Here is an 11853-nt window from a genome sequence, read left to right as displayed (position 1 = left end):
ACTAGACTAAATGTGAAACCTATGGTGTAAGTGGGACAATTGGAGCAGTCAGTAGCAAATTTCATTTCATCACGCAGGGTTACGCATCCTTAAATGTTAGCTTTACTGTGCGAGAAACTATAGGAATGAAATACAGAATGTATTTTATTAGTAAGGCCAAGGGTACATTCCCCTCGCAAAGCGGTTGTCCCCGCGAGGCGGCACTGCGAGACTCAAACAAAATTAATATCTGGCAATAATTACTAACAATACTGGTGATGCAGCGAATATTACACACGAAATCCTATCAGTGTACGCATAACTATTAGAATTTTTATCACTTTCTGACTATCTGACTTATATGTTTATGTTATTTTTTATCTATTTTTTTCTTAGTTTTTATTTATGTTTGATTGGACATTGTTTTTCTTTTAGTGTATTGTCTTTTAAATTTGTACATGGACTCGCTATTTATAATTTAATAATGATGTTTAAAAAGTTATTCATCATTTTGTTTGAGGGATCTTATCGTCACGTTTGAATGAAATATAATATACATTATTATATGATAATTTTATGGACCGCTTTACGTATTTTAGAGTAATTTAAATAATATATATATATATATATATATATATATATATATATATTATATATAGTTATCTTGCATGTAAATCACTCAACGTATCTCTGTGCATTTGTAGTCATAAAGATCTATACATCTAAACTCCCTATCTAAGCTAGTGAATTTGTTTACTTCAGAAAGGAATGTGTTGCGCCCGTGTGTGTTAGTATGTGTGAGTGTGTGTATGTGGGTGTGGGTGTGTGTATGTGGATGTGGGTGTGTGTGTGTGCTTGTGTGTGTGTGTTTGTGTGTGTGTGTGTGTGTGCTCGCTTTTGCGTGTTCAAATATAAGTGCATACATGTAATCTCGATTTGTGTTGTGGTTTTATGTGAGCGTTAGTATGGGTGTGCTAGAAATGTGTATCTATGTACTAAGGATTTTACTGATACAAAATCGTTGCAATATTTCTACCATCGTCTCCGCCCCGCCCAGAGTTGTAGTAACACCTGTAAAAACGTTGACCTTGCGCCACGTTGCACCGATGCAGAGGTATATATTGTTCAGCTTATACGAGGCAAGTATCAGTAGCTTCTGAAATCCTACATCAATATGAACACCAAGGTAAGCGAACTTTAAAGTTTATCATCTAATTTTCACCTTCACTTTGAAATATATTCATGATCGAATACCAAAATTATGTTCTTTCACTTATATATTCATTAACAAAACTCGTATTCAGGTCTTCATCCTCCTCGGTCTGGCAGCCATTGCTGCTGCAGATAGCTTCGAGTCCTACGAATACAGGCCACCACAGGTTAGTCATTTGACGTCTAAATAAGCCGCTATCACTTATTAAAATTCAGTAATTCTGTGTATTCTTAAAGCTATGGTAAATTATATCAATAAATGAAACTAATACGGTCTATAAAACAGAGATATTCATCTGAGGAATCCTACGAGTCCGGAGAAGCCAGATACAACTTCCAATGGGCTGTCGATCACGAAGACTCCGGCAACAACTACGGACACCAGGAAGCCCGTGACGGTGAAGACACTCAGGGATCCTACTATGTACACCTCCCCGACGGCCGCCTCCAGACCGTGAGATACGTCGTGGACGGTGACGACGGCTACGTGGCTGAGGTCAACTACGAAGGCGAGGCTCGTTTCCCCGACTCCTACGAGTCTGCTTCCTTCGAGTCCCGCGAATACAGGCCACGATACGTCTATGACTCCAATGAGTCTAAATAAGGACTCAAACATCATCAAACCTCCGGATATGAAGGCTTTTCCGACACACTTTATTTATATATTTATGTACAAAATCAATAAATTTGCCATATGAAACAAGTTTTGTTACATTTACATCTCACCATGATGATGAATGCTCATTCCCTAAGAAGTAATATGTAGATTATAGAATATTCCAATAACATTTGCGTTTATTTTTATGAAATAGGGTTAAATCACTTGTATTTCCTGCAGTGATTAATATAAACAATGCGACCATTATTCCGCTGCAAAAATCAAAATAATATAGAAGATACGCATTTAAAACCCCTAAATAGAAATATTACCCTACATTCCAAATGAGAAATTGGACAATTATAACATTCAAAGTTTGTATCTTGTCATCAAAAGCAAATATGCAAGATATCTAAAGTATTATATGAGATGTAAGGGAATTAATGTCATTGGATAAGAACATGGAAACGGAAATTTTTAATTATTTTTTGTAAGTTGGATGTCTGTCTCATGCACATAACATAAACATAACATGAATATTAGATTATATAGTACGGTATTTACTGTATACTGCCATCCATATGTAGGTATTCACTGAATACTGTCACGTTCGTTAAACAGTCATATGTTACCATTACAGGCGCAGGTGTGTGTTCGTGCTTGGCACTTGAGTATTCTTGAGTAGGTTTATATGTCTATGTGGTCTGTGTTGTATATACTTGTGCGTTCAGTGCAAGTATTTGTGCGTGTGAGTGGTATCTATGTTGGCGGGTGTGTGCCTATGCGAGGAAACATAGGCACACACCTTTAAAAAGATATATTTGCAGTTAACTCGGATGTTTATGAATGCAAACCTTTCCATGTGGATGAGATGACCGTGTAGTGGCGCGGCAGGCATTTGTACGTCAGAAGTGAGTTCACTTGTGATGAGTCAGTATCATCTACTGTTGCATATGCACACAAGATGTGTAGTTTGTTTTGTTTGTTAAAAGGAATGTAGATACCCAGTTCCATGTTAGAAAAGACATATGCGTGTGAAGAAATTAAAATGAGCGGAGGTGGATGTTGATGATAGTAATACTCGTTTTGGCATCAAACACCTATTAGCCTAAATAAAAAAAATATTTAATTTCTTACAACACCTATGAAGTAGGTATAGCAAAGGGACAAATGAAGCAGTCAGTAGCAAATTTCAACTTATCACGCAGGGATATGCATCCTTAAATGTTAACTTTACTATGCGATAAATTATAGCAATGAAATGCAGAATGTCAAGGTCAAGTGTACCTTCCCCTGGGAAAACGGTTGTCCCCATGAGGCGACGTGCATATGGAGCTGCACGTGGTATAGGTGTGTTCCTTCACAAAGCCACTGCGAAACTCGAACCAAGTTAATATCTGGCAATAATTAAGAATGATTCTGATAAAGCAGCGAAGTTTACGCACGAAATCCTATCGGTGTACGCATAACTATTAGAAGACTATTAACACTTTCTTACTATCTTACTACTGGTTATGTGATTCAGGTTTTATTTTCATTTGATTTGACTTTCCTTAATTGTTTTGTGTTAGCGTATTGTCTTTCAGGTTTGTGCATGGACACGTTGGCAGTTGCTAATGACGTTTTAAAAGTTATTTTTTATATTGCATTAACGACTTTATTATTATCTTTTAATGAATTGTAATGTAAATTATTGTATAACTTTATGGACTGTTCTACACATTGTAGAATGATTCAAATATATATATATTTATATATATATACATATAATTTACTTCCCTTTATAATCAGTCATCGTATACCAGTGCATTTGTAGCCATAATGATTTATTTATCTATCTCCCTATTTGTGCTGATGACTATTGATGTTTACTTCAGAAAGAAATATGTAATTTGTGTGTATGTGTGTGTGTGTGTGTGTGTGTGTGTGTGTGCCTTTGAGTGTTTACGTGCACACATGTATTTTCGGCTTGTGTTGTGCAAGTGGTCTTGTGTGATCATACATATGATCGGGTGTGCTAGACATGTGTACCTGTGTACTAAGGATCTGATTAATATATAATTGCAATATTTCTACCCTTGTCTAAGCCCCGCCCAAAGTTGTAGTAACGTCTGTAAAAGCGTTGACCTTGAGTGACCTTGCGCCACGTTTCAGTCGATGCAGAGGTATATATTGCTCAGATTGTAAGACGTAAGTATCAGTCGCTTCTGAAATCCTACATCAACATGAACACTAAGGTAAGCTAACATTAAATTTTTGTACCTAACCTCCACATTCTTTTTGAAATATATTCATGATTGAATACCTAAATTATGTTCTTTCATTTATATATTTATTAACTAAACTCGTATTCAGGTCTTCATCCTTCTCGGTCTGGCAGCTATTGCCGCTGCAGATAGCTTCGAGTCCTACGAATACAGGCCACCACAGGTTAGTCATTTGAGGTCTAAGCAAACCTTTACCATTGATTAATATGCGGCACTGTTGTCTCTTTGAGGCTATAGTAAATTATATCACTGAATAAAACCCATACTGTCTATGAAACAGAGCCGTTCCTCTGAGGAATCCTACGAGTCTGGGGAGGCCAGATACAACTTCCAATGGGCTGTCGATCACGAAGACTCCGGCAACAACTACGGACACCAGGAAGCCCGTGACGGTGAAGACACTCAGGGATCCTACTACGTACACCTCCCCGACGGCCGCCTCCAGACCGTGAGATACGTCGTGGACGGTGACGACGGTTACGTGGCTGAGGTCAACTACGAAGGCGAGGCTCGTTTCCCCGACTCCTACGAGTCTGCTTCCTTCGAGTCCCGCGAATACAGGCCACGATATTTCTATGACTCCAATGAGTCTAAGTAAAGATCCAACTTAATCGAACCTCAGGACATGAAGGCTTTTCAGACATTCTATTTATATATTTATGTATAAACTTAATAAATTTGTAATATGAAACAAGTTTTGTTACATTTACATCATACCATGATAACGTATGCACAATCCCTCAATAAGAGTAATCAGTAGATATTCTAATAACATGTGTAATGAAGTAGAAGTAAGCCATGTGCATTAGCTGCAGAAAATGACTCTGAATAAGAACCCGTTGATACACACGATTAAATTAGAAAAAGATGCAACCTTTCTTCTGCTGCAAAAAGAAGGAATATAATAGAAGATTATGGATATAATCTTCCTAAGAAGAAAATCTATTACTCTACTTTCCGAATGATAAAGTATACAGGACAATCAAAACATATTTAAAGTTAATGAATCTGTTAGAACCCTGCTCATTTCTGTACTTTCTCTTCTTGATGTACTTTCTGTTTGTGTTCTGTTTTATTGACTACAAGACAAACGCTTGCGTCAACCCCCATGTAATCTGAAATATATGCAGTAGGCTTTTATAACTTTTTTAGTGACACAAATGAAAATATAAAAGATTTGTAAAACATTGTATACTTTTTTTTAAGGAACGAGGATAACACCGAAGTCATGGGATAGGAAAGTTGGGTCGTAGATTAGAACATAGAAAATAAAAACTTGTGATTTTCTGCTTACTTTCTACCTTTTAAGTCGGGTGTCTGTCTCATATACCGAACAGAAATATTAGATTATGTAGTTCGGTATTTACTGAATACTGTCACGTTCGTTAAAAAGTCATATGGCAAACTTGAGTATTCATGAATAGGTATATATGTCTATGTGGTCTGTGTTGTATATACTTGTGCGTTCCGTATACGTATTTGTGCGCGTGAGTGGTTTTGTGCGTGTATCCATGTTGGCGGGTGTGTGTTTATTCGAGGAAGCATCTGGCATAACAGCCACCTTTAATAAGACATAATTGCAGTTAACTCGGATCTTAATGAATGCAAGCCTTTTCACGTTGGTGGTTGACGGTTTGGTGGCGCGGCAGGCTTCGAACATGGAAAATGTGATGAATAAGTATTATCCGCTGTTGCTTATGCACAAAACAAGATATGTACTTTGTTTCGTTTGTTAAAAGGAATGATGCCCAATTCCACGCCAGAAAAAAATAGAAGAGATACATATATATTTATATACATACATATATAGATAGATAGATATGGATGTACAAACATATATAGATATATATATATATATATATATATATATATATATATATATATACTTTTAGCAGCCTCACTTATTTGTGAAGAATTTGAAATGAGCGTAGGGGTTGTTTTATGAACTATGAATTCTAACAACACCTACGATATAGGATTAGCTATGAGACAAGTGAAGAATTCCGTAGCAAATTCCAACTAATCATGAAGGTTTCCGTGTCCTTATATATTAGCTTTACCGTACGGAAATTATAGCAACGAAATACAGAATGTGTTATTAGCAAGGTCAGGAGCGCCTTCCCTGACAGAGCGGTTGTCCTCGTGGCGCGAATTGCAAACGGAGCTGCACGTGTTATAGATGTGTGTCTCTTCGCAAAGCCACAGTGAGACTTGAACCAAATTAGTATCTGACAATATTTACTAACGATTCTGATGATGCAACGAATATGACACATGGAATCCTAACAGTGTACGCATACCTATTAGATTTATTTTTTCTTACTATCTTACTATTGTGTGTGATTTTGGCTTTACTTATATTTGATCTGATTTTGTCTTTTTGTTTTGTTTTAGCGTATTGTCTTTTAGGCTTGTGCATGGGCACGTCGATAGTTGTTAAGGATGTTTTAAAAGTTATTTATGACATTGCATTAACGACTTTATTGTCATGTTTTAATTAATTATAATGTAAATTATTGTATGATAAACTTATGGACTGCTTTGCTTATTCTAGAATAATTCTAATATATATTATATAATCTATTTCCATGTATAATCCATCTACATATCCCTATGCATTTGTAATCATAAAGATCTATTTACCTATCTTCCTATTTGTGCTAGTGACTGTTGGTGTTTACTTCCGAAAGTAATGTGTTGTGCGCGCGCGCGTGTGTGTTTATCTATGTACTAATGATTTAACCAATATAAAATAATTTGCAGTATTTCTATCATCGTCACAGCCCCGCCCAGTTATAGTAACGCCTATAAAAATGTTGACCTTGAGTGACCTTGCGCCACGTTGCACCGATGCAGAGGTGTATATATTGTTCAGTTTAAAGAGGCAAGTATCAGTAGCTTCTGAAATCCTACATCAATATGAACACCAAGGTAAGCGAACTTTATAGTTTAGCATCTAAGGTTCACATTCACTTTTAAATTTATTCTTGATCCAAATGATGTTCTTTCACTTATATATTCATTAACAAAACTTGTATTCAGGTTTTCATCCTCCTCGGTCTGGCAGCCATTGCTGCTGCAGATAGCTTCGAGTCCTACGAATACAGGCCACCACAGGTTAGTCATTTAAAGTCTAGATACCTTTACCATTGATTAATATGCTACAGTTTTGTCTCCTCAAGACTATAGTCAGCGATATCAATAAACAAAACTTATACTTTGAAACAGAGACGCTCCTCTGAGGAATCCTATGAATCCGGAGAAGCCAAGTACGACTTCCAATGGGCTGTCGATCACGAAGACTCCGGCAACAACTACGGACACCAGGAAGCCCGTGACGGTGAAGACACTCAGGGATCCTACTACGTGCACCTCCCCGACGGCCGCCTCCAGACCGTCAAGTACTTCGTGGACGGCGACTCCGGCTACGTGGCTGAAGTCAACTACGATGGCGAGGCTCGATTCCCCGACTCCTACGAGTCTGCTTCCTTCGAGTCCCGCGAATACAGGCCGCGATACGTCTATGACTCCAATGAGTCTAAATAAGGACTCAAACATCATCAAACCTCCGGATATGAAGGCTTTTCCGACACACTTTATTTATATATTTATGTACAAAATCAATAAATTTGCCATATGAAACAAGTTTTGTTCCATTTACAGCTCACCATGATGACGAATGCTCATTCCCTAAGAAGTAATAAGTGGATTATAGAATATTCCAATAACATTTGTGTATTTTTTTTTTTTTTTTTTTTTTTATGAAATAGAGTTAAAATCCCTTGCATTTCCTGCAGTGATTAATATAAATAATGCGACCATCCTTCCGCTGCAAAAAATAAAATAATATAGAAGATACGCATTTAACCCCCCTAAATAGAAATATTACCCTACATTCCAAATGAGAAATTAGACAATTATAATATATTCAAAGTTTGTGTCTTGTCATCAAAAGAAAATATGCAAGATATCTAAAGTATTATATGAGATGTAAGGGAATTAATGTCATTGGATAAGAACATGGAAACGAGAATTTTTTATTATTTTTGTTTGGTAAGTTGGATGTCTGTCTCATGCACATAACATAAACATAACATGAATATTAGATTATATAGTACGGTATTTACTGTAGACTGCCATCCATATGTAGGTAATTATTGAATACTGTCACGTTCGTTAAACAGGCATATGTTACCATTACAGGCGCAGGTGTGTGTTCGTGCATGGCACTTGAGTATTCTCGAGTAGGTTTATATATCTATGTGGTCTGTGTTGTATATACTTGTGCGTTCAGTGCACGTATTTGTGCGTGTGTGTGGTATCTATGTTGGCGGGTGTGTGCCTATGCGAGGAAACATAGGCACACACCTTTAAAAAGACATATTTGCAGTTAATTCGGATGTTTATGAATGCAAACCTTTCCATGTGGATGAGATGACCGTGTAGTGGCGCGGCAGGCATTTGTACGTCGGAAGTGAGTTCACTTGTGATGAGTCAGTATCATCTACTGTTGCATATGCACAAAAGATGTGTAGCTTGTTATGTTTGTTAAAAGGAATGTAGATACCAGAAATATGTGCGTGTGTGTGCTAAAAGCACACACATACTTATATTTCACGCACTTATTTATGATGAAATTAAAATGAGCGGAGGTGGATGTTGATGATAGTAATACTCGTTTTGGCATCAAAGACCTACTACCCTAAATAAAAACAACTTAATTTCTTACAACACCTATGACGTAGGTTTAGCAAAGGGACAAGTGAAGCAGTCAGTAGCAAATTTCAACTTATCACGCAGGGATATGCCTCCTTAAATGTTAACTTTACTATGCGAGAAACTATAGCAATGAAATGCAGAATGTCAAGGTCAAGTGTACCTTCTCCTGGCAAAACGGTTGTCCCCGTGAGGCGACGTGCATATGGAGCTGCACGTGGTATAGCTGTGTTCCTTCACAAAGCCACTGCGAGACTCGAACCAAATTAATATCTGGCAATAATTAAGAATGATTCTGATAAAGCAGCGAAGTTTACGCACGAAATCCTGTCGGTGTACACATAACTATTAGAAGACTTTTAACACTTTCCTACTATCTTACTACTGGTTATGTGATTTAGGTTTTATTTTCATTTGATTTGACTTTCCTTAATTGTTTTGTGTTAGCGCATTGTCTTTTAGGTTTGTGCATGGACACGTTGGCAGTTGCTAATGACGTTTTAAAAGTTATTTTATATAGTGCCTTAACGACTTTATTATCATCATTTAATGAATTGTAATGTAAATTACTGTTTAACATTATGGACTGTTATACGTATTGTAGAATAATTAAAATATAGATATTTATATATATACATATAATTTACTTCCCTTTATAATCAGTCATCGTATACCAGTGCATCTGTAGCCATAATTATTTATTTATCTATCTCCTTATTTGTGCTAATGACTATTTGTGTTTACTTCAGAAAGAAATGTGGAATGTGTGTGTGTGTGTGTGTCTGTGTGTGTGTGTGTGTGTGTGTGTGTGTGTGTGTGTGTGTGTGTGTGTGTGTGTGTGTGTGCCTTTGAGTGTTTACGTGCACACATGTATTTTCGGCTTGTGTTGTGCAAGTGGTCTTGTGTGATCATACATATGATCGGGTGTGCTAGACATGTGTACCTATGTACTAAGGATTTGATTAATATATAATTGCAATATTTCTACCTTTGTCTCCGCCCCGCCCAAAGTTGTAGTAACGTCTGTAAAAGCGTTGACCTTGAGTGACCTTGCGCCACGTTTCAGTCGATGCAGAGGTATATATTGCTCAGATTGTAAGACGTAAGTATCAGTCGCTTCTGAGATCCTACATCAACATGAACACCAAGGTAAGCTAACATTAAAATTTATTATCCACTGTCCACATTCACTTTGAAATATATTAATGATCGAATACCTAAATTATGTTCGTTCATTTATATAATTATTAACAAAACTCGTATTCAGGTCTTCATCCTCCTCGGTCTGGCAGCTATTGCCGCTGCAGATAGCTTCGAGTCCTACGAATACAGGCCACCACAGGTTAGTCATTTGAGGTCTAAGCAAACCTTGATCATTGATTAATATGCGGCACTATTGTCTCTTAGAGGCTGTAGTAAATTATATAATTGAATAAAACCCATACTGTCTATGAAACAGAGCCGTTCCTCTGAGGAATCCTACGAGTCTGGAGAAGCCAGATACAACTTCCAATGGGCTGTCGATCACGAAGACTCCGGTAACAACTACGGACACCAGGAAGCCCGTGACGGTGAAGACACTCAAGGATCCTACTATGTACATCTCCCCGACGGCCGCCTCCAGACCGTGAGATACGTCGTGGACGGTGACGATGGCTACGTGGCTGAGGTCAACTACGAAGGCGAGGCTCGTTTCCCCGACTCGTACGAGTCTGCTTCCTTCGAGTCCCGCGAATACAGGCCACGATATTTCTATGACTCCAATGAGTCTAAGTAAAGATCCAACTTAATTGAACCTCTGGACATGAAGGCTTTTCAGACATTCTATTTATATATTTATGTATAAACTTAATAAATTTGTAATATGAAACAAGTTTTGTTACATTTACATCATACCATGATAACGTATGCCCAATCCCTCAATAAGAGTAATCAGTAGATATTCTAATAACATGTGTAATGAAGTAGAAGTAAGCCATGTGCATTAGCTGCAGACAATGACTCTGAATAAGAACCCGTTGATACACACGATTAAATTAGAAAAAGATGCAACCTTTCTTCTGCTGCAAAAAGAAGGAATATAATAGAAGATTATGCATATAATCTTCCTAAGAAGAAAATCTATTACTCTACTTTCCGAATGAGAAAGTATACAGGACAATTAGAACATATTTAAAGTTAATGAATCTGTTAGAACCCTGCTCATTTCTGTACTTTCTCTTCTTGATGTACTTTCTGTTTGTGTTCTGTTTTATTGACTACAAGACAAACGCTTGCGTCAACCCCCATGTAATCTGAAATATATGCATTAGGCTTTTATAACTTTTTTAGTAACACAAATGAAAATATAAAAGATTTGTAAAACATTGTATACTTTGTTTTTAAGGAACGAGGATAACACCGAAGTCATGGGATAGGAAAGTTGGGTCGTAGATTAGAACATAGAAAATAAAAACTTGTGATTTTCTGCTTACTTTCTACCTTTTAAGTCGGGTGTCTGTCTCATATACCGAACAGAAATATTAGATTATGTAGTTCGGTATTTACTGAATACTGTCACGTTCGTTAAAAAGTCATATGGCAAACTTGAGTATTCATGAATAGGTATATATGTCTATGTGGTCTCTGTTGTATATACTTGTGCGTTCCGTATAGTATTTGTGCGCGTGAGTGGTTTTGTGCGTGTATCCATGTTGGCGGGTGTGTGTTTATTCGAGGAAGCATCTGGCATAACAGCCACCTTTAATAAGACATAATTGCAGTTAACTCGGATCTTAATGAATGCAAGCCTTTTCACGTTGGTGGTTGACGGTGTGGTGGCGCGGCAGGCTTCCGAACATGGAAAATGTGATGAATAAGTATTATCCGCTGTTGCTTATGCACAAAACAAGATATGTACTTTGTTTCGTTTGTTAAAAGGAATGATGCCCAATTCCACGCCAGAAAAAAATAGAAGAGATACATATATATTTATATACATACATATATAGATAGATATATATGGATGTACAAACATATATATATATATATATATATATATATATACTTTTAGCAGCCTCACTTATTTGTGAAGAATTTGAA

General features: G+C 37.0%; 4 protein-coding genes across 4 annotated transcripts; all 4 read left to right on the top strand.

The window, feature by feature from the left end:
• Positions 1 to 1097: 1097 nt before the first annotated feature.
• LOC125032209 (pro-resilin-like) lies at positions 1098 to 1891 on the top strand. The gene is made up of 3 exons (XM_047623295.1): positions 1098 to 1165; positions 1284 to 1358; positions 1478 to 1891. Exons 1-3 carry the CDS (start codon positions 1154 to 1156, stop codon positions 1793 to 1795), a joined length of 405 nt encoding a protein of 134 aa, XP_047479251.1. The 5' UTR covers positions 1098 to 1153; the 3' UTR covers positions 1796 to 1891.
• Positions 1892 to 3991: 2100 nt separating this feature from the next.
• LOC125032208 (pro-resilin-like) lies at positions 3992 to 4747 on the top strand. The gene is made up of 3 exons (XM_047623294.1): positions 3992 to 4026; positions 4145 to 4219; positions 4337 to 4747. Exons 1-3 carry the CDS (start codon positions 4015 to 4017, stop codon positions 4652 to 4654), a joined length of 405 nt encoding a protein of 134 aa, XP_047479250.1. The 5' UTR covers positions 3992 to 4014; the 3' UTR covers positions 4655 to 4747.
• Positions 4748 to 6935: 2188 nt separating this feature from the next.
• On the top strand, positions 6936 to 7698 carry LOC125032217 (pro-resilin-like). Its single transcript, XM_047623307.1, has 3 exons — positions 6936 to 6987; positions 7099 to 7173; positions 7285 to 7698. Exons 1-3 carry the CDS (start codon positions 6976 to 6978, stop codon positions 7600 to 7602), a joined length of 405 nt encoding a protein of 134 aa, XP_047479263.1. The 5' UTR covers positions 6936 to 6975; the 3' UTR covers positions 7603 to 7698.
• Positions 7699 to 9855: 2157 nt separating this feature from the next.
• On the top strand, positions 9856 to 10642 carry LOC125032206 (pro-resilin-like). Its single transcript, XM_047623292.1, has 3 exons — positions 9856 to 9921; positions 10040 to 10114; positions 10232 to 10642. Exons 1-3 carry the CDS (start codon positions 9910 to 9912, stop codon positions 10547 to 10549), a joined length of 405 nt encoding a protein of 134 aa, XP_047479248.1. The 5' UTR covers positions 9856 to 9909; the 3' UTR covers positions 10550 to 10642.
• Positions 10643 to 11853: the final 1211 nt, after the last annotated feature.

Source organism: Penaeus chinensis, chromosome 14, assembly GCF_019202785.1.
Source record: "Penaeus chinensis breed Huanghai No. 1 chromosome 14, ASM1920278v2, whole genome shotgun sequence".
NCBI classification, from domain to species: Eukaryota; Metazoa; Arthropoda; class Malacostraca; order Decapoda; family Penaeidae; genus Penaeus; species Penaeus chinensis.
The sequence above is the reverse complement of the archived record's forward strand: the minus strand, read 5'-3'. Positions and strand labels throughout refer to the sequence as shown.

What these genes read in the sequence shown, in the direction of transcription:
- LOC125032217 (XM_047623307.1), top strand. An exon ending in ACGAATACAGGCCACCACAG is followed by an intron (nt 7,174 to 7,284) that starts GTTAGTCATTTA and finishes ACTTTGAAACAG; the next exon opens with AGACGCTCCTCTGAGGAATC.
- LOC125032209 (XM_047623295.1), top strand. An exon ending in ACGAATACAGGCCACCACAG is followed by an intron (nt 1,359 to 1,477) that starts GTTAGTCATTTG and finishes TCTATAAAACAG; the next exon opens with AGATATTCATCTGAGGAATC.
- LOC125032206 (XM_047623292.1), top strand. An exon ending in ACGAATACAGGCCACCACAG is followed by an intron (nt 10,115 to 10,231) that starts GTTAGTCATTTG and finishes TCTATGAAACAG; the next exon opens with AGCCGTTCCTCTGAGGAATC.
- LOC125032208 (XM_047623294.1), top strand. An exon ending in ACGAATACAGGCCACCACAG is followed by an intron (nt 4,220 to 4,336) that starts GTTAGTCATTTG and finishes TCTATGAAACAG; the next exon opens with AGCCGTTCCTCTGAGGAATC.